The sequence below is a fragment of the Pituophis catenifer genome, unplaced genomic scaffold, assembly GCF_029215685.1.
Source record: "Pituophis catenifer annectens isolate HBS135680 unplaced genomic scaffold, rPitCat1.0.hap2 SCAF_8, whole genome shotgun sequence".
Lineage (NCBI taxonomy): Eukaryota > Metazoa > Chordata > Lepidosauria > Squamata > Colubridae > Pituophis > Pituophis catenifer.
In genome coordinates, this window is record NW_027256888.1 from 21,635,363 (window position 1) to 21,661,396 (window position 26,034).

At 43.0% G+C, this 26,034-nt stretch overlaps 1 protein-coding gene across 1 annotated transcript in view; it reads left to right on the forward strand.

Annotated features, from left to right (window-relative positions):
- LOC139320679 (gamma-aminobutyric acid receptor subunit alpha-4-like) overlaps nucleotides 1-26,034 on the forward strand; it is a 249,948-nt gene that overhangs the window by 211,889 nt on the left and 12,025 nt on the right. Inside the window, exon 10 of the mRNA XM_070949112.1 lies at nucleotides 8,319-8,329. Coding sequence (XP_070805213.1) covers nucleotides 8,319-8,329 — 11 coding nt within the window. The remainder of the gene's footprint in view (nucleotides 1-8,318; nucleotides 8,330-26,034) is intronic.

A 26,034-nucleotide genomic window follows, 5' to 3' on the forward strand; every position in this document is an offset into this window, starting at 1 on the left:
AATTAATTGCATGAACACTGCCAGGGGCCCCTGTAGCCCAAAGGGAAGCACCCTAAATTGAAAGCAACCCAAGGGGCAATTGAAAGCAGCCTTCCACTCATCCCCCTCCTTAATCTGGACTCTGTAGTAAACCTCTCTCAAATCCAGTTTAGTGAAAATCTTCCCCTTTGCCAGGTGAGCTAGTATGTCTTTCATAAGGGGCAGTGGGTAGACATTTTCCATGCAAATCATGTTCAGGTTCTTGTAGTTGACACGTAAGTAAAGAGAGCCATCTTTTTTCTCCTGAAACAAAACCGGGGCAGCCACTCACAGCCTTGCTGGTTGGGTGAAGCAGTGGGGTCATGGAATAGATCTTTTTATTCTTAGGGAGAATAAAAAGGGAGAATAAAAAGGTTTAGGGAGCTTCAGCCTGGGAGGATCTCTATGCCACAGTCAGTGGGTCGATGGGGTGGGAGCACATCTGACGCTTTCTCGCTGAAAGCCTCCCAGAGGTCCCAATATTCCTTAGGGATTTTTTCCTCCCCAGCAATAGGCCCGGGGTACTTGCAGGACCATCTCCAGCCATTCTCCCATCGTCCTGTGCGCTCTCACAGAGTCGGCCTCCTCAGGGTGCCGTCAGCCAAACAATGTCGGCTGACGACCCCCAGGGGGAGGGCATTCTCTGTGGGAGCCCCGATCCTCTGGAATGGATTGCCCACTGAGCTCAGGACAGCCCCTGACCTTCTTTCCTTCCATCGCGAGCTGAAGACGTGGCTCTTCCGCCAATTAAACTGATCCATTTGGGGGTACACTGGTATAATTTTAAATCGTTTTTTAATTGGGTTACTGATTTTAATTTGGTATTGTATTGTGATTTGTATTGAAGTTGTCATTTTGTAAGCCGCCTTGAGTCCCTAGGGAGAAAGGCGGCATATAAATCGCAATAAATAAATAAATAAATAAATTAAATAAATAAATAAATAAATAAATAAATAAATAAATAAATAAATAAATACGTTCGCTCACCACCACTACCAACTCCTTCGCAGCTTTGGCCATGCAAAAAGGTTTGCCCCCTTCTTTCCCCGGCAGGGTGGAATGGATGGGTAACCATCCTGTCCTCCAGCTCACCTAGGGGTTCCATTTCCGAAGCCAAGGCAGTCCAAGCAAGAGGGTGACACGATAAAACTCAAGACCTCTCAGTGGTCCCCCATCCACATTTCAATCGGTTCTGTCACAAAGTGGGCTGCCCCCCCCCAAGTTACTGACCCATCCAACTGACAAAATGTGATGGGCACTTTCATGGTTTTTAGTCTCAACCCCAGTTTGTCCACCACCTCAGGGCTGATGACACACCTGGTGCATCCAGAGTCTAAGAGAGCTAGCATGTTCCCCTGGGCACCGGATGAAGGCACCCTTAGTTCTACTGGGATGGTCATGGGGCCTCCACGCTGACTTACCAGGGGGTCATCATCAGAGTAGGTTTCAGTATCGCTGTCATCTGCGGTGGTCAGTTCCCAACTCCCCCAGGCCTAGGGAAGCAAACTCAATGACTTCTACCCCCTTCAGGGCCATCTCGTGATTCTTTGCTGGAGGTTTGTCAGCTTTCTTCCCATCAGCAGGAGTCAGCTTGGAGCCAAGTTTGGAGAAACAATCAGCAGCCCAGTGGCCCTCCTTCCCACATCGGAAGCAAGCTATGGATTTTGGCTTCGATGCTGACACCCCCCCCCCTTGGATGCTCTAGGGCTTTCTTTCTGTGGGGCAAGGGAAAGCTTGTTCCAAACTCAGCTCCCATGGAAGCGATCCCTGGTCAGGTCAATTTCCACGTCAGCTGCCATTATGTACTAGCATTGCAGGTCTCGAGGGGCCCCACAGGAGCAGCCCCTTGTAGACATCTTCATTAAGGCCATCCTTATAACATTTCATCAGGGCCTCCTGGGATCACTCCTCATGTGGCGCATCAGCTCGTGAAACTCCTGGGTGTATTCAGCCACCTATCTCCGCCCTTGATTTATAGACTTCATCCTGATTCTGGCCTTCTGCTCAGCTAGGGGGTCCTCAAAGCACCCTCTGAGTTCCACCATGAACTGGTCATAATTCCTCAGCAGGGGAAAATTCTCATCATGGAGGCCCACCCACCAGTCAGCAGACCTTTCCTTCCAGGGCCATAGTGATGCATCTCACACGGGCAGCTTCTGATGGGAAATCCTCTCCATCCTCCCTCCTCCCATTACAATGGCAGCCGAAAGCAAGCAAGCATCATGAGGATTAGGGTTTTCACACCTATTGCCTCAGACTTTGCTTAATGTCAGGCTTGTCTCCATCCAAAACTCAAGAAAGAAAAACCCCAACTCCATGTTTGTAGAGAAAGGTACTTTTATTGAGTATGAACTGAATGCAGTGAAAAAGCAAAATCTGAGGCAATAGGTGTGAAAATTACATATTAAAAGCATCCCCCAAATCCCTCCCCCCCACAGTCCCAGGTTGAATGTCCAATTGGTGAAATGGATTGCCAAATTTGCAGTAAAGTTGATGGAAAAAAGGACAAAGTTGGTGCAGCAGAATGTGGTAAATTGTAGGAAAGACCATTTGATCTAATAATGTAATTTTAATAGTAGTTTTAAGACTGATTGGGTAGATGCAGGGGTGACATTATAATATAATTTTAATCATATTTAAATTGTATCTCAAATGATTGTATTTTATTCCGATTTCATTTTAGATCGTATTTTATTCTAATTGCATTTTTAATTGTGCGTTATTCCAATTTCATTTAAATTGTTTTACCAAACTTTTGTAATGATTTGTTTCTGGAGCTTTGCACTTTGATATGGCCCAAAGGCTAATCAATCAATAAATAAATTCAATTCAATGTCCAATCCACATCTCCCCAAGGTGTCATATGGGGTACTTCTTTAGGTGGCCTCATCTATCTGGTTGTTGTGGCTTCGTTGCCTGAGCCTGGGCTATCGACAGATGCAGACTCTGAGAGTGAGGGGGAGGAGTTGGCAAGGCCTCCCTCTCCGGGACCCTCCTTTCTGGCAATGCCTCCGGAGGACACCGAAGGCCAAACAATAGGCTCAGAGCCAAGCACATCCCTGCAGTCACAGGTGGACAGCGACGAGGAAGATAAGTGCTGGCTGGACCCTCGACAGAGGCGCAGGGAGAAGTGTGCACAGCAGAGGGGAAGGCGTGCCAGAGATTAGCTGAGTCACTGGACCACACCCCACAGGGTATAAATGTGGGTGTGGTGGCCGGTTCAGTTTGTGATGAGCAAAAAACTGGAAATACTCCATGATCTCTGCTTTACTGGACTTTGCCTGCTTTATCGGACTGCATTTGGATTAATCTTTGTTTTGTGTGAGTAAAGTCTGAATTGGCAGCTAGCCACTGGGTTGCTGCCAGCTTTATCATCAAAGAGTTTTGTCGTGTGCCTTATTAACTCCGGGCCGTCTGTGGGTGTGTGTGCGTGGTACGGGGACAGAACACTGGTATGTCAAATTGATCTTGACAGTTATCAGCTCTCTCTGCAGCTACTAAAAAGACAGTGAGAATTTTCCTCCCTTTTCCGAGACATCTCCACCAGCTCACTTCCCCCCTCCCAAATACCTACAATACCTCCCCCCTCCCATTACAATGGCAGCCGAAAGCAAGCAAGCATCATGAGGCTGACAAAAGTCTTTTACCATTAAACACAAAAGAAAAGTTTCTGGTTTCATTTTTATCTTCATTTTAAGAATTTTCTGTATTAAAATATGAATCTTACTCCAAAATTTCTTTGCTTTATCACATGTCCACCATAAATGATAAAAGGTCCCTTCTTTATTTTTACATTTCCAACATTCATTTGAAATATTTTTATACATTCTAGATAATTTATCCGGTGTTAAATACCAGCAGTACAGTTATAATTTTTTTCTTTTAAATTATAGTTTAGTGTGAATTTTAAACCTTTCATTCACATATTTTCCCATTGTTCAAGCATCACATTTTATCCAAAGTTCCTTGCCTACTGAATTATATGATGTTTTACATGTTCACTTTCCAAATTCAGTTTCAGTAATATTTTATAAACCTTAGCAATAATATGTTCATCATTACCATACAGTAAGATTTTTAATTCATTTTTAACAAAATCAAACCCATAATTCTTTTTATCTAGTTTAAATCTTTCTTTCAGTTGTTGATATATAAACCAATGGCAAACATAACCTTCTAATTCTAGCTCTTGCCTTGACTTTAGGGTAGGAGCACCAGAGTTGAAAGATATTATTTTAGCATAAATCCACCAGTCTGGCTTCTCCACCATTTCTTTTCTTAAAAAAGCTTCCTGGGATGACACCCAAAACCTTATTTTATATTTATTCCAAACTCTTAGTATGGCACATTTAGCAAAGTGATTATAAAAATCAACTTTGTCATACCATAGATAACCATGCCATCCAAACCTTAATTTATGGCCCACTAAATCTAGTAGCCTCTTGTTTTGAGGGTTCACCCATTCTTTTAACCAGGCCAGACAGCATGCATCAAAATACAATTTCAAATCTTGTAAACTCAATACCCACTCTTTCCTTAGCATCTTGCAATATCTTGTATCTAATTCTAGGTTTTCCCCCTTGCCATATAAACTTAGAAATGTCCCTCTGCCATTGTTTAACTGGATTATCAGTTGCAAGTATTGGTAATGTCTGGAACAGAAACAGCATCTTTGGTAAAACATTCATCTTAATTACAGAGATTCCACCCAATAACAATAACAACAACAATTTATTACAGTCTTAGACCAGAACAAATAAAAGCACTCAGTATATATACACTTAAGACTTCTAGTATAAAATAATAAATAACAACTAAAATCTATAATAAAATCCAGTGTCAATTATACATGATCTGACTATACGATAGTTGCAATCCCTAAAGTGTGTGGCCCATTGTAGGTTCAACGCTAAAAGGGAAATGACTAAGCAGTGCAAAGGGTTTGCCACAATTGTTATATAACATCGCTATGGTGGAGAAGACACGTGTTTGCGATGAATCCCCAGTGCTGCTGCGCAGAATCTGGCCACCTGTGCTGTAGTTATGGACTGTTCATCCTTAAGTAGCCACTGAAGATAGGTAGTGTCAGGACAGCCAGGATACCTAGTAGTTATTGGCAGAATATGTTTTTTCCTAATCTCTGTATAAAAGGAACATCTAAGGAGCATGTGACCCACAGTCTCTACCTCTCCTGAGCTGCAGGGACAGAGTCTTTCCATGAATGACATCCTTTTATACTTGCCATACAGGACAGCTGATGGAAGCGCATGGCACTGTGCGAGTGCAAATGCTTTCCGGTGGTTTGCTGACTCCAACTGACTAAGTGTTTTGGTCCGCCAGCAGCCCGCGGAGCTAGCAGGGGAGTCAGACAGTGAGGAGGCTGGGGAGGACCATGGGCCAGTCCTGGAGTCTGGGTAAGGCATGGACGAGGGCTCTGCATTGGAGGCAGAGATGAGACCAGGGCTATCTGGGAGTGATGTGCGGATTCCGGAGCCTCCAGAATCCGACAGCAGAGAGGCAGAGGAACAGGAGGAGCCTGTTCCTAGTGCACGCATGCACAGAACTGCCAGAAGGCAAGAGCAGCTAAAGCAAAAAGGACAACTCGGGAGTAAGGCCAGGAGATGATTGGCCCCTCCCATAAGGCTTAAAAGAGCAGCAAAGGCTCTTGGGCTCTTTGTAGAAAAGCAATGTTGCTAAATCTGTTTTCCAATCGGTGTCTCTTGTTTCTGAACTTCGTGGGGCTTTGCCAAGAAAGGCCTTTGGCAGGGTGCCAAAGAAGATAAAGGTTTGTGATAAGCCCGAAGGACTTTTTCTGAAGGACTTGTCTTGGAGTTAATTTGGACTAAGCTGAGAATGAAGTAATTCTCAGCTGTTATAATAAAATAGTTTTGTTTGAGACTAATTGTGTCCTGTAATGACTAAGTGAGCCTAGGTCACAACACTAAGATAGCTGGCAGGAACAACAACACATCTAATGGCATCTGGAGTCAGAAACATTGGAACTTTCCCTAACTCCGCCTGCCTCTCGATGTTCTCCACCCTTTGTCGCAAGGTTTGTCTTGCTAGATCATAGTCCATCTTGAGTATTAAAGCTGGGGAGAAGCCTAGTTTGGCAAGGTTGGATTCGACAGCCTTGATCCATGATGAAGAGAATTTGTCTTGGAGGATTAACGGAGCAAGACCTTGCGGAAAGAAGTTAAGCTTTAGCCAAAGCTATACAGTCTTGTTTCAACTTTTGTCAATCCTGTCTCCAGGCACAGAAGTGCATTTGAGACACAACGTAGTAACTGGAGAATTGATCTAATGAATTTGGATTGATTTGTTTCTAATGGTGTAAAACATGAAGGTGATGGTGCGAGCAAGGTCCCATAAAGGAGCTGTGCTAGTGACTTGGCCACAAAAAGCTTAATAGCAAATCAGGCAGGGCCGGATTTTCCTATAGGCTAACTAGGCTTCAGCCTAGGGCCTCAAGATCAAGAGGGGCCTACATTCAAATTGTTAGCAAAATTAAAATTACACTTTCACTATAGGTGAAAGGGCCTCATAAGTGGAATAGCCTAGGGCCTCTTTTCATCTAAATCCGGCCCTGAAAACAGGTTTCTCTTTTTCTTTTATATATATACAAGTATTTTTATTTTTTAAACTCATTTTTAATCTATTTTAATCTATACCAGACTTTTTACAAAAGCACATATAGTGTTGCTACCATTTGTTTTAGATACATTTTAACAATACTACAAACCAGGATTTTTAAGACTGGGGAAAAGGAGAAAGAGACAGCACTCTGCAGCAGAGAGTTCATCCAAGCCATTGAAGCAGCAGAAAATGGAAGATTATATTGCAAACAGACAGTCTGTTCTCATCTGCAGTCGCCTTATCAGATAAATTTAATTTATGTGACTCATTGGAATAGGACTTACAAACCAAACTTGAAAACAAACAGCATATAGAACTATCTTCCTCTCTCTCAGAAAATAGTTCCCCTCCTTGGAACTCAGCAGAAGCTTTCCTTGCACAGGAGGGAGATGTAATAAATTTAAAGGGGGAAAATGTAACAGATTTCCTCTCTAGACAATGTTTGCTTACAGCTCAAACTGTAAACTCAATCTCTGAATTTTTATCAACTGTCATAAACAAGGTTGATTGCCTGAAAGAATCTGTTGCAAAGTTTATTGAGAGCCACCCAAATACTGCAGAAGGACTTGGGAGGACAACCACAGATAGATATGGGATGGCTAATTCAGGAAATGAAACTGGAGAAGACCCTTGTCTTCCTTCCAAAAATGTGAACACTCATAAAGAAAACACTATCAGGTAAAGGCCTAACAGATGACCAATATAACTACAGTCTGCAGATTAACCAGGTTACTTTGCAAATTTATGACAACAGAATGAATAGAGGGTGTTGGAGTGATAGAGAAGCTCTCAAAAAACAATATAAGCAACTGGTTGCTCTTAAAAGGAGACATGACACAAGGTCCTCCTGGGAACAGCTTATTATGGTAGCAAAACAAAAGAACTCTTCTCTATTCTGGCATCTAATAGCTAGTCATTCTGACAGAATTCATATGCCATTAGACAGCCACATACCTCCTACAACCTGAGAACTTCACTTTTGGAGAATGTACGAAGACCAATGAGAGTATAAGGTATACAATGAAGGACTTACCTGAATGGCCCCCAGTTTCAGAGTCTGAAATCAAATCACTCATTGGCCAACTCAGGACTGGGAAGGCCCCAGGAGCTGACTCCATTACCGCTGAATTAGTAAAGAACAATTTGGAGTGGTGGATACCAATTCTGGCGGTGCTATTCACTTATATTAACTCCACTGGCTATAACCCAGCAGATTGGGGCTTGGCAATTGTCCCAATTATTAAAAAGGGAAAGAGAGATGACCCGCCAATTATAGACCAATACATCTGCTAAACATAATCAGCAAACTTTATGCCAAACACCTCCAAGATAAACTAAAGGAGTGACTGGATTTTGAGAAATTGATAGCTGAAGAGCAAGCCGGGTTTAGAGAGGGGAGAGGCACCACTGATCAATGCTTAGTTCTTTATCACCTGATTGAAAAATACATATCAAATAGACCTGTATCATTATACACCGGTTTTATAGATCTCAAGGCAGCCTTTGATACGATTACCAAGACTAAGCTATGGGAGAAGCTGGAAGCTGCCTCAATTGACCACAGGCTTCTTCATCTATTACGTGCCCTACATACTAAAACATCCCTCAAGGTGAGGTGTAATATGGGAGGGTCCCTCTCAAAGTCAGTTAAAACTCAAAAGGAGATTAAACACAAGTGGTGGGATTCAAAATTTTTTTACTACTGGTTCTGTGGCCTGGCTTGGTGGGCATGGCAGAGGAAGGATACTGTAAAATCTCCATTCCTAACCCAGTCCAGGGGAAGGATACTGCAAAATCCCCATTTCCTCCCCATCAGCTGGGACTCAGGAGGCAGAGAATAGATGGGGGCGGGGCCAGTCAGAGGTGGTATTTACCGGTTCTCTGAACTACTCAAAATTTCTGCTACCGGTTCTCCAAAACTGGTCAGAATCTGCTGAATACCACTTCTGATTAAAGAGGGGTGCATTTTGGCCCCCTTGCTTTTCAACTTTTACATAAATGATTTTTACATAAACTTTTACATAAACATCTTTGTAAGTCCTTTTCAATATCAGAACCACTGGACCACCGTGGTTCAAAATAATTATGTACCTCTTTGGAAGGTACATAATTATTTTGAACCACGGTGGTCCAGTGGTTAGAGTGCCGTACTGCAGGCTACTTCTGCTGACTGCTGGCTGCTGCAATTTAGCAGTTCAAATCTCACCAAGCTCAAGATTGACTCAGCCTTCCATCTTTCCGAAGTGGGTAAAATGAGGACCCAAATAGTTGGGGACAATATGCTGACTCTATAAACTGGTTAGAGAGGGCTGTAAAGCACTGTAAAGTGGTATATAAGTCTAAGTGCTATTGTTATTGCTATTATGAAACAGTTTTATATTTGTGTTGGTTATGTGAACATAACCTCCAAGTATTTCACCTTTTTCTCGATCTTAAATCCTGACTTTTTAGTCAAAGTATCACTATCCTGAGATGACATATTCTTAATCAACATTGTTGTTTCCTGTTCGTTTATTTTAAAACCTGCTAAAACCCCAAACTCATTTAATTTCCTCAGCAAATATTCTATGTTATTTTTTGGGTCTTGCAGAAATATAATCAGATCATCAACAAATGTCCTCACTTTATAAACTTCCTTCTTGATACTTATATTCATTATTTTCTCATCTTGCCATTATCTCTGTTCAAAACTTTCAACACCAAGATAAACAGCAAAAAAGATAAAGGACATCCTTGTCTCATATCCTTTTGAATTTCACATGAGTTAGTTAAATCACCATTAATAACAATTTTTGCTTTCTGTGATGGGTAAAACAGCTTTGACTCCTTGAATAAAGTTCTTTCCAAAGTCCATTTCTTTCAGCATTTTAAATATAAAAGCCTAATTTAAATTGTCAAAGGCCTTCTCTGCATCTAAAAATATTAAAGCTGCCTGTTTCTCATTATGATATTGTAAATTGTTGTGTACTGAGCAGGTTCCCTAGTTTGAGCCCCCTGTTGGAGTGTACAGAAGGGGGAAAGATTCTGATTGGTTAGCCACACTGACAGTGAGTATATAAGAGCTGTCAGCGTTTGTTCTCTGTTCTGTTCTGAGGAGAACGTGTTATGGTCTCCTGTTTGAGTTAATAAAGAAGTTACCTCAGATGTTAATTACTTCTCGTGGAGTCATCTTTGGCAATCAGCTGATATATATTACTGGCGACGAGGATGGGATTGCCGGATCTGGCGGAATAAGCAGCTGGAGTGAGCTTAACTGAGGTAACTGTGAAACGAGACATACAATGGCGGCGTTACATAATTTCCCTCCATTCAACCAAGGCAAAGAAACGTGGGAAGCTTATGTAACCCGATTTGAATGCTTCTTAATAGCCAACAATTACACTAATCTGTCTCCAGAGTGCAAGAGAGCGTATTTCCTTAGTTTTTGTGGCACGGAGATGTTTGATACAGCCATGACCCTAATGGCTCCCCAGTCCATACATGCTGGAACTTGGGAAGAATTCATGGCCAAACTCAAAAGACATTATGCGCCAGCCCCATCCAGAATAGCCAGGCGCCAGCATTTCTACCATCGCGATCAAGCCCCGGGGGAGTTCATTAACCAATATGTTGCAGCGTTGCGTAGGGCTGCACGCCATTGTGAATTCATAAACTTGGATGATTACCTGTTAGACCGCCTTGTCAGCGGAGTGCGCGATCAAAATTTAAAACAGCGAATGATCGCCAACCATGAACTAACTTTCCAGGCGGCATTGAACAAGACATGCGCTGCGGAATTAGCCGCCTTATCCATTGCCGAACTACCCCGGGGTCAGAGCGTGCCCACTACAGAAGCAGGAGTAAGCTCCGCTAACGAAATAAAGACTGAGACATATTCTGATTCAGAGGAGGAAATCGAGGTTTGTCGTGTCAGGGAGGCTAAAAATAAGCCTTCAGGAGCTAGGAGTCTGGCCGGAAGGTCTTTCGAATGCTTCAGCTGTGGGGGTGACCATGTCCGAGCGTCTTGCAAATTTAAAGAGGCAATATGCAGGAGGTGTGGGCGTCGAGGACACATTGCCAGAGTGTGTCACTCCGCGCAGCCGCAAACTAGCTCCTGGTTCCCAGCTGAGGGGAATACGCAACGTCAAACCGGCCCAAAATCCACGCATGTGCGGCCACCACAGGGGTTTTCCGCTGTCAACTGAGTGACGCCACCGAAACACGCAGGAAACCCGAAAATCACTCTGACAGTTCACATTGAGGGACGCCCCTGTGAAATGGAAGTGGACACGGGTTCCTCCACATCCATAGTCTCGTGGAGCACTATCAAGCGACTAGTGCCAAAGTTGTCTAAACGCCTGCTGGAGCCTTGCCCACTCCTATTGAAAGACTACCAGGGCGCTCCCATTCCTGTTGTGGGGACTGGAACATTTAGAGTAAAATTCCATGACTTTAATGGCCGTCTGTCCCTGGTAGTAGTAGATGGCCCTCTTCCAAGCTTCCTTGGCCTTAATTGGTTTGCCGCCCTGGGCCTTACAATTCACGGCATCCATGCTATCCGGTCAGCCGAACTTAATACTTTAGTACATGAATTCCCCTCGGTTTTTTCCGACACCTTGGGAAAATACAATGGGACACCAGTATCGTTCAGCCTTGATCCTTTGGTCCCACCGAAACGCCTCAAGCCGCGCAGGGTGCCTTTTGCCTTGCGGCCTCAGATGGACGAAGAGCTCGACAAGCTCATTCAACAGGGCATTTTGGAACCGGTGGATTATGCCAGGTGGGAAACCCCCACGATCATCTCCATTAAAGCAAATGGAGCTATCCGTATTTGTGCTGACTACCGGGCAACGATAAATCACGCCCTACAGAATCATGCGTATCCTGTCCCAGTGGTCCAACACTTGTTACACTCCCTGGGCCGGGGGTCTGTTTTTGCAAAACTCGATTTATCCCAGGCGTATCAACAATTGCCTGTTGATGATCTGACAGCCGAGGCGCAGACCATCGTTACTCATCATGGGGCTTTCCGCTGTCGCTGCCTGCAGTTTGGGGTCTCTGTAGCCCCGGCGATTTTTCAAAGTTTAATGGAGCGCCTCCTCCATGGCATCCCCGGGGTCGCCCCTTATTTTGATGACGTCATTGTTTCTGCCTCTACTGTTCCACAATTAATGTCTCACCTCCGCCGTGTTCTCACTGCTTTTCAACAAGCTGGCCTCACCGTCAAGAAGGACAAATGCCTCGTCGCAGTCCCAGAGGTGGAATTCCTCAGTTTTCTCATCGATGCCCATGGCATCCACCCAACTTCTGCAAAGACCAAGGCCATACTTGACGCTCCGCCCCCGACGTCTAAGCCCGAACTGCAAGCCTTTCTGGGCTTACTTAAATTTTATGCCATTTTTCTGCCTCACAAGGCATCCGTGGCGGAACCTCTCCATCGGTTGCTGGACCGTGGGGCCAAGTGGACCTGGGATGCTAGAGCGTCTTCCGCATTTGCAGCTGTTAAGCGTTTACTAATTTCGAACTCCGTCCTCATTCAATATTCTGAAACTCTCCCTTTGGTATTTGCTTGTGATGCCTCGCCCTATGGGGTGGGCGCCGTACTTAGCCATTCTTTCCCTAATGGCAGGGAAGCCCCTGTAGCTTTCTTCTCCCATACCTTAGCCCCCACGGAGAAAAATTATTCCCAATTAGATAAGGAAGCATTAGCCCTAATGTCAGGGATTAAGAGGTTTCATGATTACCTATATGGTCGCCATTTCTCCTTAGTAACCGACCATAAACTGTTATTGGGTTTGTTGTTCGGGGACAGGCAAATGCCCCAGATACTGTCTCCCAGGCTCACCCGTTGGTCAGTTTTTCTCTCCGCTTATAACTATACACTGACCTATGTGCCGGGTAAGCATTTGGCACATGCGGATGTTTTGAGCTGATGCCCTCTTAAAACCCTACTGTGTGACCCTGCTCCCGTTTCCACAGTTCTCTTAATTGATGACTCGTCCCTGCCGGTTACGGCCGCTGACATTACTCAAGCCTCGGGGCGAGACCATGAGATTTCGACGGTCCTGCAGTGGATCCTGCGGGGTTGGCCTTGAGGGGAGGTGGACCCCGAGTGGAAGCCTTATACTCTGCGGAAGTCAGAATTGACAACCCAGGAGGGATGCTTATTGTGGGGTCACCGGGTAGTTATCCCCGCCCCGCTGAGGGAGTCTGTCCTGGCTACCCTGCATGCGGGCCATCCGGGCATAGTCCAGATGAAGGCCCTAGCTCGCGCGTATCTCTGGTGGCCTAAACTTGACGAATGCATAACTAACTGGGTGTCCACCTGCTCGCAGTGTCAAGAAACCCGGCCCATGCTGCCTAAGGGGACACCCAGGGTGTGGGAAGATCCTAGGGGGCTATGGTCCTGTGTGCATATTGATTTCGCGGGGCCTCTCCAAGGTCAGATGTTCTTAATCCTTGTTGATGCATTTTCTAAATGGGTAGAGGTTATTCCTATGCACTCAACCTCCGCAGATGCACTTATACGAACCCTGCGTACAATATTTGCTACGCATGGACTGCCTGATGAACTCGTGTCCGACAATGGACCACAATTGACGGGGGCAGCCTTCGAGATGCTTTTAGCGGGGTTAGGGATCCGACATTGTCTTATTTCTCCTTACCATCTGGCCAGTAATGGCCGGGCTGAGAGGGCCGTTAGATCTACGAAAGATGCCTTAAGGCGCATGGGTGCAAAAGGTTGGGCCGCAAAGGTTGCGGAGTATCTCCTTATCCAGCATTCAACCCCCTGTCCCCTGACCAACCGCAGCCCAGCGGAGCTTCTTATGGGCCGCCGCCTGCGTACTGTCCTAGATAGGCTGCATCCTTGTTATGCTCCAAAAAAGCCGTTACACTCTGCAAGTGCTCACTGCAGTTTGAAGGAGGGTGACTTAGTCTATGCTCGTAACTATGTGGGCCATCCTCTGTGGCTACCGGGGGTAATATTAGCTGTTACGGGCCCCTGCTCTTATAAGATAGATATGGGATTTGGAAGGGTCTGGAGACGGCATCAGGACCAAGTAAGAGTTAGACGGGTCACTGGAAGCAGGGGAGTGGGGCAAGATGGGGACGGGAATGAACCAACCCCTTTCGACACGACACCCACTGCGACATCCGAGGAGGCAGAATGTCCAACCACGCCACGGCCCCATTCACGCATGCAACTTAGGTCACAACAGCCAACAGACGACGGCCAGAACATGGCCCCGCAAAGTGCCAAACAGTCAACACCAGAAAGCACACCTATCCAAACAAAAGAGCACAATGAGTACTTACCTTCAGTCACTGAAGACCGTCCCCAGACCTGAAGTTGCAGAGGCTGAGGGTAGAGCAGACAAACAAGCAGAACTCGAAGGCCCCCGCCGTTCTGGCCGACTTAGGCGTCGGCCAACACACTTTCAAGATTACGCATGCGCGTTCCAGGGATAAAGGGGTGTTGTGTACTGAGCAGGTTCTCTAGTTTGAGCCCCTGTTGGAGTGTACAGAAGGGGGAAAGATTCTGATTGGTTAGCCACGCTGACAGTGAGTATATAAGAGCTGTCAGCGTTTGTTCTCTGTTCTGTTCTGAGGAGAACATGTTATGGTCTCCTGTTTGAGTTAATAAAGAAGTTACCTCAGATGTTAATTACTTCTCATGGAGTCATCTTTGGCAATCAGCTGATATATATTATAAATATTCAATAATATTCAATACACTCCTCACATTATCTTTTAGCTGTCTTTTTGGCAGGAAGCCAGATTGGTCTTCAAGTATATACAAGTAGTCCTTGAGTTACAAATGTAATGGAGCTTGCCAATTACATTCGTAACCCGAGGATTCATGGAGTGAATTGCATAACTTGATAGTGATCACGCCCTCCTTTCTCCCACACATTCGCTAAACAAATGCATGGGTCATTAACTGCACATGGGGTATCTCAGGGTGGGGAAGGCCATGAGGGGCCTAATGATGAAACATGTCACCTGCATCAGAGCACCTAAGGCCTCCCATGACCCACAGATAACTCGTGCAATTGCTTTCCCTCCCATCCGCCGTGCCAGGTCTCCACAGTGTGGAGACTCATTTACCTTTCAAAGATCTAGCTAGCTGTCTCCTCTCCAGCTTCTCTGTTTCTTTGCCTGCTCCTGGTGAGAGCAGAGGAAGCACAGGACGAGCATGCCCTGCTCAGTTTCTCTGACTCACCTAGGCTGCCTGCCACTACTGGACCTGTGGGCAACCTCGGTGAGTCTCCTCCAAATTCTTCCAGTCTTGGTGTGAAAAAGCATTTGCACACCAAAGTGAAGCTTTGGGGAAGTGAACTTGTGTTGCTTGAAGCCTGTCACTGGCATTCCACAGAGAGCGGAACTGTCAGATCGCTAAAAGTGATACTGCCATTCAATTGGAAGAAGGGGGAGACTTGGATTCGATTTACTAGCATTGCCTGTGTCAAAATATATTTTACAACCTATACCCTGGTGCCAAAGAGCCCCAAGATCCTCTTTACCTGGAGGAATTTTTATGATAGCCATGTGGGTTGTTTCACTTTAAAGGATAACAGTGTGAATGCATGGTTGTTCGGATTCTCAGGGAAACTAGTAAAGAAAGCATCTCCACACTTGTGTATTGGTTAAAATCTGCATTCTGACTTAAAGGGAGGGGTCTCTACTGCTTTAATCCTACTTGTCTTGCCTAAGGGTATTCAGATCTTGCTTTAACTGGGTGGCTATCACTTCTGCTTAATAATGGTTTTGAACAACCATGTTTTAACAGTTCTTACTTTCTTAAATTGGAACGAGAGGCAATCTTCAGGCACCCATTCTCTGCAAAAGTGGATGGGTGCCTGATGTTGGGTGACACCATGGCCCCCGGAAGCTTCCAGTCTCTGTTCAGTCTCCAACTGGGTGAAAAGTGTTTGAGCGCCTATGGGGTGCTTGAAGAGCCCCATAGGCACTCAAACACTTTTCACCAGGACGGATGTTTGAGTCCCTATGGGGTGCTTGAAAATGGAATGAATTGTTCTGTTTCCAAGTGTCCCATTTGCACACAGATGAAGTTTCCAGTCTCCATCAGGTCTCCGTCCTGGTGAAAAGTGTTGCACTCAAACACTTTTCACCAGGACGGAGACCTGATGGAGACTGGAAACTTCATCTGTGTGCAAATGGGACACTTGGAAACAGAACAATTCATTCCATTTTCAAGCACCCCATAGGCACTCAAACATTTTTCACCTGGATGGAGACTGGACAGAGACTGGAAATTTCTGGGGGCCATGGTGTCACCTGACTTCAGGCACCCATCCACTTTTGCAGAGAATGAGTGCCTGAAGTCCTGCGAGATCAGGGCACCCAGAAGGTTCCACTCTCTGGGGGGGGGGGAAGCGTTTGCACACCAATGAGAGATTTGAAGCAACCCAAATTTGTGTCACAAAGCCTCACTTTGGTGTGCAAATGCTTTTCCATGCCAAGCCTGGAAGCCTTTGGAGGAGATTCACCGAGGCTGCCCTCTGCTCCAGAAGTGGCAGGCAGCCTCAGTGTGAGGATCAGCTTCTCCCCCCCTCCCTTCCAAGAAAGTACGAACTCTTGAAAACTTTGTATTTCAAAAGGAACCTTTTATTGAAAGTGAGGAAAGCAAGTCAAAACTCAAAGCAGGCTCTGGGATCCCTCAGGGCATGGAGTTCAGGATAAAGGAAATTAGGAATCCCCTCCCCACCTTCCGTGGATTCTGACCAATCTGCTGGTGTGAATAGGAATTGCACCAGCCTCTCTGAGAAACAGATACAAAGAGCTTCTCAGGGTCATTTTACAATCCACTCATTCTCCCACTTTTTCTTTCATTTCCTGAGGTGTGAGAATTCTCCAGGCATTCCAGGTGCCAGGCAACGGTTATAAATCAGGGTAGTTTATACAAAAAGGATCAGGCAAGAAATTGGATACTTAGGACACGTAGGAAAAGAACTAAACGTGACAACTCCAAACACCCCCCCCCCCACAAAGAATGGCAAATACACGGATCTGACACTTGGTGAGTGAGAGAAACCAAGAAGCACACTTGCCCTGCTTTTCCTCTGCTCTCTCTGGGAGCAGGCAAGGAAACAGGCTGGAGAGGAGAAAGCTCACTAGATCTTCGAAAGGTACATGAGTCTTCAGGGAGAGTGGGAGGGAAAAGGCAGGACGAATGTTGCAGTGCCTCTATGGTTGTTTGTGAGGATGAATGACGGCCTTGGTGTTGCAACATTCATAACTTCTAGACTGGGTCATAAGTACTTGAGAGGCTATATTGTAACTTTGAACGGTCACTAAGTGAACTGTTGTAATTCAGAGATTACCTGTATGCTTGTAAAATCTTCTTTAATCTTTCTACCAAAACTGCAACAAAGAGTTTATAGTCCTTGTTTAATAATGAAACTGGTCTGTATTTCTTTGTCTTTGTAACATCTTGTACCTCCTTCGGTAACAACACAATATTAGCTGCCTTCCATGTTTCAGGTGCCCCCCTCACCCCCCCGGTAATATGTCATTCATTGTATCCTTTAGTGGTTGAAGAAGTTCATCCTCAAAGCATTTATAATATTGGCTTGTAAGGCCAACTGGGCCTGGCACTTTACCCGATTTCAATTTTTTAGAGCCCTTTGATATCTCAAAGGCAATTATTAAATCATTTATAAGTTGTCTCTGAGTTTATGATAATTTAGACAGCTATTGTCTTAAAAGATATTCATCTATTTTTTTACATATCTAACTCCTGTCTTTTATACAAATTGGAATAAAAGTTATGAAAAGACTTTTTGATAAGTTCATTATCTGTTATTACATAGCTGCCTTCACAGATTTTCTCATCATTCTCTTTTCCCTTTCCTTACTTAGTTTATATGCCAACCATCTCCCTGGTTTATTTGCAAATTCAAAGTCTCTTTGTTTAGCATACTTCAGTTACTATTTCTTGTACAGTTAACATGGACAGTTGTTGCCTTAGCAGTTTAATTTGATGTAAAGTTTTAGGGTCCATAGATGCCTTCTGCAATTTTATTTCTTTCTGTCTTTATTGTATCTTTTGTGTCTTTTCTTGGATTTTTTCTTCTCTAAGTGATTGTAGTATATAAAATAACCCCTCATAACAGCTTTACTAGCATCCCACACATTTGTTAAACTTATCCCTTTGTTAAAATTATTATCAAAATACTCATGTAGTTTATTTTTACAATATTTTACTATCATTTCCTTTTGCAGAATAGATTCATTTAATCTACATCAAAGCTCAAACTCTTTCCTCTTAGTACCAAAATCACTGGATTATGATCAGGAAAAAACATTTAAATAAATATCTACTTTTAAATTTTTATTTGCATGATTTCTAGAAGTCCATATCATATCAATCCTTGAAAAAGATTTATGTCTTTCTGAAAAAAATGTATATTCTCTGTTGGAGCCATTTTTATATCTCCATGAATTTAGTAGTGTTAAATTGTCCATTATCTCAAAAAAGGTCTTTGGTAATTTATCCTGGGAGGGTTTAATCACCATAGTAGATGACCTATCCAGAGCTGGCATAGTCATTCCAATTCCCCAACATAAGCCAGTTTTCATACAAAAAGGATAATAATTGATCCATTAGATATTCAAAAAATCATCATTTGGCCTATACACACCAAACACTATTGATTTTATTCCATTAAATTCAATTTCCACTAATACAAAACTATCATATTCATCTGCTATAAGTATCTTAGGTTTAAATTGAGATTTTATATATGGAACAACTCCATTAATCTTTTTTAAACCAGCAGATATAAATTCCTCCCCTAATGTTTATTTGTTAAGCATTTCTTATCTTGTTTCTAATATGTGTTTCCTGAAGGCAGATTATGTCAACATTAAATTTCCTCAGATGATGAAATAATATTTTTACTGTTTATAAAATTGTTTGTATTGGCGATTCTTTATCTTTATCTTTTTCTTGTTGCAACATTGTCTGGATAGATCTTTCCCCACCAGATGGTGATGATGCAGGCGTAGTTGCAGCAGATCACACTGTTGCTACTTTTCTGCTCATTTTGTAATCCAATCAAGTGAAGAAAAAGGAGAAAAAGGAAAAAAAAAAGAAAAAATCCAAAGAAAAGGGAGAAAAAAGGGGAGAAAAAATAAAGGGGTAAAAATCAAGAACAAAAAACAAAAACAAAAAATTGATCAAATCAAGCTCTTCCGGTTCCTCCAAATGGTAATCCTTTAGATATTAAAAAGGAAAAGAGAAAAATAGAAAAATAGAAAAAGCAAAAAAAGGGATCCAGCAAAAAGAGGTAAAAAAGAAAAATAAACCATAAAAAGCCAAAAAAATAAAAAATAAAAATAAGGGTACCAATTACAAAAACAAAAAACAAAAACCAGAAGTTCTTCAGGCACTTGATTACCTTAATCCAATACAATTATATCCAAATTGTGAGAAGGGGTGGAGAAAAAAAAAGAAAAAAGAAAAAAAAGAGAAAACTCAAAAATATGAGAATCAAAGGGAAAAAAGAGAAAGCATTCAGAGAGAGATACTTTAGTCAAGCCACAATATTAAGAGCAATAGTTCATAGTTCATATCAGGTTCGCCTGATTCGCCAGTTGCGTCCCTTTCTGGATCGGGACTCGTTAAATACAGTCACTCATGCCCTCGTCACTTCCTGCCTGGACTACTGCAATGCTCTCTACATGGGGCTCCCCTTGAGGAGCACCTGGAGGCTCCAGCTGGTCCAGAATGCGGCCGCGAGGGTAGTTATGGGAGCGATGGGGCGCTCCCATGTGACCCCCTCCTGCGTGAGCTGCACTGGCTCCCGGTGGTCTTCCGGGTGCGCTTCAATGTTTTGATTACCACCTTTAGAGCGCTCCATGGCTTAGGACCGGGGTATCTACGAGACTGCCTTCTGCCACCAGTGGCCTCTCACCAACCAGTACGCTCCCATAGAGAGGGACTCCTCAGGGTGCTGTCAGCCAAACAATGTCGACTGGCGGCCCCAGGGGGAGAGCCTTCTCTGTGGGGGCACCCGCCATCTGGAACGAGCTCCCCCCAGAGATACGGAGGATCCCGGACCTGCGCGCTTTCCGCCGTGCCATCAAAACATTTCTTTTCCAGCAGGCCGGCCTGGCCTAACCTCTCTTTTAAAATTTTTAAAATTTTTAAAATTTTTAAATTTTAAATTTGTCTTATGAATTGAGGAGTTTTAAATTTTGTTTTTCGGGTCAATTATTTAATTGTATTTTAATGGTTTTTTAACATTTGTATTATATGGATTTTATTTGGCTGTTCACCGCCCTGAGTCCTTCGGGAGTAGGGCGGTATACAAATTCAATAAATAATAATAATAATAATAATAATAATAATAATAATAATAATAATAATAAGAAGAAGAAGAAGAAGAAGAAGAAGAAGAAGAAGAAGAAGAAGAAGTAGTAGTAGTAATTGAGCAGCGAGCTGAAAATTGGAAACACAAAGCTCTGCATTGCCAATATTTGAAAAGTATTGAAGGCAAAGCTGACCAGAAACTAACTTGGAACTGGTTAAGATCAGGAGTACTGAAAAAAGAAACAGAAAGCTTTAATTTGGCAGCTCAAGAACAAGCCCTAGCCACAAACTGCATGAAGGCAAAAATTCAACATGTTACCACCAACAGCAAATGCCGCCTTTGCAATGAGAAAGATGAGACAGTCGACCACCTGATCAGTGGGTGCAGCAAAATTTCACAAACTGACTACCTACAACGCCATGACCATGTTGCTAAGATCATTCACTGGAAATTGTGCCAGAAGTTTGGTTTTGAGTACAGCAAAAACCACTGGGAACATCAGGTTGAGAAAGTTTTAGAGAATGAGAAACTCAAGATCTTGTGGGACTTTAGGATTCAGACTGACAGGCACTTGGTCCACAACACACCTGACATAACAATAGTTGAAAAGAAAAAAGTATGGTTCATTGACATTGCAATACCTGGTGATGCACGGATTGAAGATAAGCAACAAGAAAAAATCACAAAGTACCGGGATTTGCAAATTGAAGTTGAGCGACTGTGGAAAAAGAAATCGTGTGTTGTCCCGATTGTAATTGGAGCCCTTGGAGCAATACCCAAAGGGCTACCCCGCTATTTAGAAATTCTAAATTTGCCGGACTTGAACATTTTGACTCTACAAAATACCACCTTACTCGGAACAGCTTACATCCTCCGACGATACCTTAACAGTTCCTAGGTCCTTGGTTAGGACTCGAGCTGCTGAGCTATTAACCAGCCTCAAAGGCTGTGAATCTCACTAAAGATTAAATAATAATAATAATAATAATAATAATAATAATAATAATAATATAGCAAGTAGCAGCTCTACAGAGCACAGTGACCTTGTATCTTATTTCAAGGCTTCTGTTTCCATAAGAACCAGCCAAAGCACCTGTTTAAACAGTGCAAATAAACCACATTCTCCAACTGTTCACAGGTCTTATCAACTTCGCATACAGCCTCTTTGTTTTGTCTACACTGTATCTCTTAGCTGTCAACTTGAATAAACATAAAAACAAGTTTCTCCAGCAGATGGCAGTACACTCTCCTGACTTTCTATTAACAAAGATTAATAGATTAAAAAAGATTAAAAAAAGATTAAAAGATTAAAAAAAAAGTTTTAAAAGTTTTAAAAGGAATAGAAAAAGAAAAAAAAACTTCAAATCCAATCAAATACTCCAGCCAATATCCACCATTCTTCTCTTAAAAAAAAAAAAAAAAAAAAAGACAAAGATTACCAATTCTGCTAAGCTTCTCTCTTTCAATTCAGTCCCGGTCTCAGTCCATAGTGAAAGTGAATCAAATAAACAATTAAGTCCTTTCGCTAAGTAGCCGAATAGGATAAAAAGATTTTTTTTCCCTTTCTTTAACTTTGCCTCATTTATCTCATTTTAGATGTAATCTTCAAAGCCATTTGCCCTCAGGGTGTTCTCTGTATTATGTAGTAATAGAAAGCTCTCACCGATCCGATACGCTGTCACTTTCTCTCGCTCTTTTGTCAAGCTGCCTCAGCCTTGGCAGCCATGAATGGCTGCTATCCCGACACCGGAAAAAGAGCTTTCCCTGGATCAATCAGGGGATTTGCGGTACCCCTGAGATCACAGGAATGTGCTCTACACTACCACAGTCAAAACTACACTGCAGGGTTCCGAAGGAACTGTCTGGGATCGGGGCTGTCGGCGGGGTTTTCTGGAGCTCAGAAATCCCCGAATGTGTTGCCACAGCGTCAGCTGACTCCTCAGGTGATGAAATATTTTTTTAACGCTTAGATGCGGCATTTGCCTCATTAATATTAATGAGTAATAAACTTAATATGTAATAAACTTAATCTCCATTTTTAGACAAAATAGTAGGTTCCTTTACAACTATCTTAGCTGCACCTTCTTCTTCAATACCAACTTTTTGAGATTGTTCCACCTCTAGTTTCTTTTCTATATCCGTTTCTTCACTAATTTCTTTTGAAATTAGTTTCTGTCTAATCAAGAAATCTTTGGCTTTTTCTATAGAATTCAGTCTAAATCTTTGCTCTTGATAAGTATCACTTCTTCCAGTTTATCCCAATGGAAGAGAATTTTTCTCTTCTTCAAGATGTCAGTTTTCTCAAAATTCTAGCTGGAATTTCCTTCAGAACAATTATATCCACATTTTCCATTCTCAGTTTAGGTTTAAAATGACAATCCAAAACATAATCTCTTGTTATTCTTCTTGCAAAGTGAATTACGATATCCCTTGGTAACTTTCTCGTGGTGGCAAATCTAGACTTTACTCTGTATACTTTGTCTAGGTCTATATCAAGAAGTTTTTCTTCTTTATTAATTAACTGAGACAAAGCCTTAACTATCCTTGGTCTGATATCTGATATCTAGGAATTGCTTGAAATCTTAATTGAAATTCCTTAATCTGGGCTTCCAAAATAGTTCTCTCGTCCAATTCAGCTTCACAGAAATATTTGTCTTCTCCAATTTGTGCTCCATAAGAGCCACTCTATCCTTCATCTGTTTGATATCTCCATTCAGACATTGGATTTCCTCCCAGAGTTCCCTTGCCAGACCATCAATCTTGGATTTAACATTTATTCCCATAGATTGAATTAATTCATGTGTTTTAGCTGTATATTCATCCATAAAGGGCCTTAAAAGTTTTATATCTCCAGATAATCTCTCTAATTTTTCTGTCTTCTTATGTAGTTGAAATTTAATTTTTTAAAATTAAAAGTTTTAGTGTTATAGATTTTTATGGTTATAGATTTGTAGCATAAAATCCACTTGGTTTAATAATGCTAGTGAGAAATTAAAAAGAATTAGCAATACTATAGTTTTTTGGTTGCATCTTGTGGTGAATCAACGCTATAATACAAAAAGAACCAAAAAGCTTAAACTTTGCCTCTTTGTTTTAGGAGCTCACACAGCTAGTCCAATCAAACCAGGGGTGAAATCCATCAGGTTCTGACAAGTTCTAGAGAACCAGTAGCGGAAATTTTGAGCAGTTCGGAGAACCAGTAGTGGAAATTTTGAGTAGTTCGGAGAACCGGCAAATACCACCTCTGGCTGGCCAGAGTGGGGTGGGAATGGGGATTTTGCAGTATCCTTCCCCTGCCACACCCACCAAGCCATGCCCATCAAGCCATGCCACGCACACCAAGCCACGCTCACAGAACTGGTAGTAAAAAAAAATGGATTTCACCGCTGAATCAAACAGTTAAAATCAAAACCATTTCACCCCCTCTTCATGGCAAGCACAAAACACCATTGGAACAGTCCTTATTTTAAACTCAAAAAGAAAGTTCTGCAGAGTCGGCTAGCAGTATAAAATCCTCTAAAAAATTTAAAACCAAAAGATTCAAAATTCAAAAATTTCCACAATGCTTTAGTTTCTAGTAGTTTCCAGCTTCTTTGTTTTGGCTCAGACAGCCCAGCTCCTCCCTCCTCGCCATCTTAAAGTCATGAAGCTTCAAAAATGACGATAGTTCTACAAAACGGAAACAGCAACTTGCAACTAGAGAAAACCTCTTTCAGCATGAAAGGTAAATATTCAGGAAAAACTAGTGCCTAAGAAGCAGTGGCAGCCTTTATTGTCATTGTGAACAGCAGGTTCTTCCACAATGAACTTGCATGGTTGCCCCACCCCGGCCATGGACTCACCTGTCTTCTTCTTCTTCTCTCCTTCTCCTTCTCCTTCTCCTTCTCCTTCTCCTTCTCCTTCTCCTTCTCCTTCTCCTTCTCCTTCTCCTTCTCCTCCTCCTCCTCCTCCTCCTCCTCCTCCTCCTCCTCCTCCTCCTGCTCCTCCTAGCAGTCTCAGAGCATCCGACCACTCAGGAGAGCAAAAGGGTTGATATCCAAAGCCTCCCCTTTCCCAGAGAGGTTTCTTTTGGCTTAGAAAACATTCTAAACCTGTAACTGTGGAGAAACCGTACAGAGATCAACAACTCTGCTACATGAAGGGTGAATATTTCTGCCAGAAGTGAGTTTCTGTTTCATCTTCCATGATTGCCTGTTGATCACAGGTTGAAGTTATTTGATTTTTCTGTTAGGTTTCTTTATAGGTTTTCTTTTTAAGGCCACTGTTAATGGAGACCTCAAATCCAATCATGGAGGTTATTGAGATTCTCACAAGACTAATTTTCCTTTAAATAATATATGAGCCAATTTGGTGTAGAAGAAGAATATAACTTTATTAAGGTCATAGACCAGCAATAGATATCACTGTTTACAATATATTAACCACCCCAACGATGCCCTTGAAGTGATGTCCCGGTGCCTGGAGGCCGTACGGATCTGGATGGGGAGAAACAGGCTCAGGCTCAACCCATCCAAGACCAAGTGGCTGTGGTTTCTGATGTCCCGATATAGTCAGCTGATGCCATCGCTGACTATTGGGGGTGAATCATTGGCCCCCACGGATAGGGCTTGCAACTTGGGCATCCTCCTGGATTCACGGCTGTCTTTAGAAGAGCGCTTGACGGCCGTGACCGGGAAGATTTTTCATCAGGTTCGCCTGATCCGCCAGTTGCATCCCTTTCTAGATTGGGACTCCTTACGCACAGTCACTCATGCCCTTGTCACCTCTCATCTGGACTATTGTAACGCTCTCTACATGGGGCTCCCCTTGAGGTGCACTCGGAGGCTCCAACTGGTGCAGAGTGCGGCCGCGCGGGTGGTTATGGGAGCGACGTGGAGTTCCCATGTAACACCTCTCCTGCGCGAGCTGCTCTGGCTCCCGGTGGTCTTCCGGGTGCGCTTCAAGGTTTTGGTTATCACCTTTAAAGCGCTCCATGGCTTAGAACCTGGTTATCTACGGGACCCCCTGCTACCACCAATAGCCTCCCACCGGCCAGTACGCTCCCATAGATAGGGGCTCCTCTGGGTGCCATCGGCCAAACAATGTCGACTGGTGGCCCCTAGGGGGAGAGCCTTCTCTGTGGGGGCACCTACAATCTGGAACGAGCTCCCACCGGAGATACGGAGGATCCCAGATCTGCGCACCTTCCGTCGCGCGCTCAAGACTTTCTTATTTCATCAAGCTGGCCTGGCCTAAATCTTCTCCCCTTTTAAATGTAAATTTTAATTTGTTTTTAAATTATTGGGTATTTTAAATTTGTCTCAGCCAAATTATTTAATTTGTTTTTATTCTATTTTAAATTTTGTATTTATGTGTTTTATTCTGTGGCTGTTCACCGCCCTGAGTCCTTCGGGAGTAGGGCGGTATAGAAATCCAATAAAATAAATAAATAAATTGAAAAATAGTACTGACATTAATAGTGGATAATAACATCCCTGTTAAGAAAATGCATGTTCTCAAACAGTTAGGGTCACTCTCTAGTTTATGTAAGTGGAGAGTCGATACGTATGTGAGTAAATATAATTTTCCAAAAATTGTTAGAGATATCTCCAAAAATTTGGCACAAGTTGTCAGCTATAATTTCTTTCTTGTGGACATTGCAGCAACCCAGAATTTTGCCACTGCATATGTAATAGCTGGATTTGAGTCCTGGAGGAGAACGCCTACATTAAAAGTGTCTGCCCTCCCTGGCAATCTCTCTAATAAGGGGAGAATATACACTGACCTATAAACTCTGTATAACTCACAGTACAATAAAACATGTGAGATATCTTCGACTTCTCCTTTACCACATATACATACCTGTTCTGCTATTTGTGTTCTCTTATACCTGCCCTGGAGGAGTGTTGAGGGGAGAATGTTAAATCTGGCTCTGAAGAAAGCTATTCTTTGTTTTGGCAAGATCAGATCATTTATTTACCTTGCCGATTCCCACACACCCTATTTGATTCTGTCCCTACTGTGGAGAGGCAACCTATTTAGTTCTTCTTGGAACTCCATGTCCTTCATTCTATTGATTAAT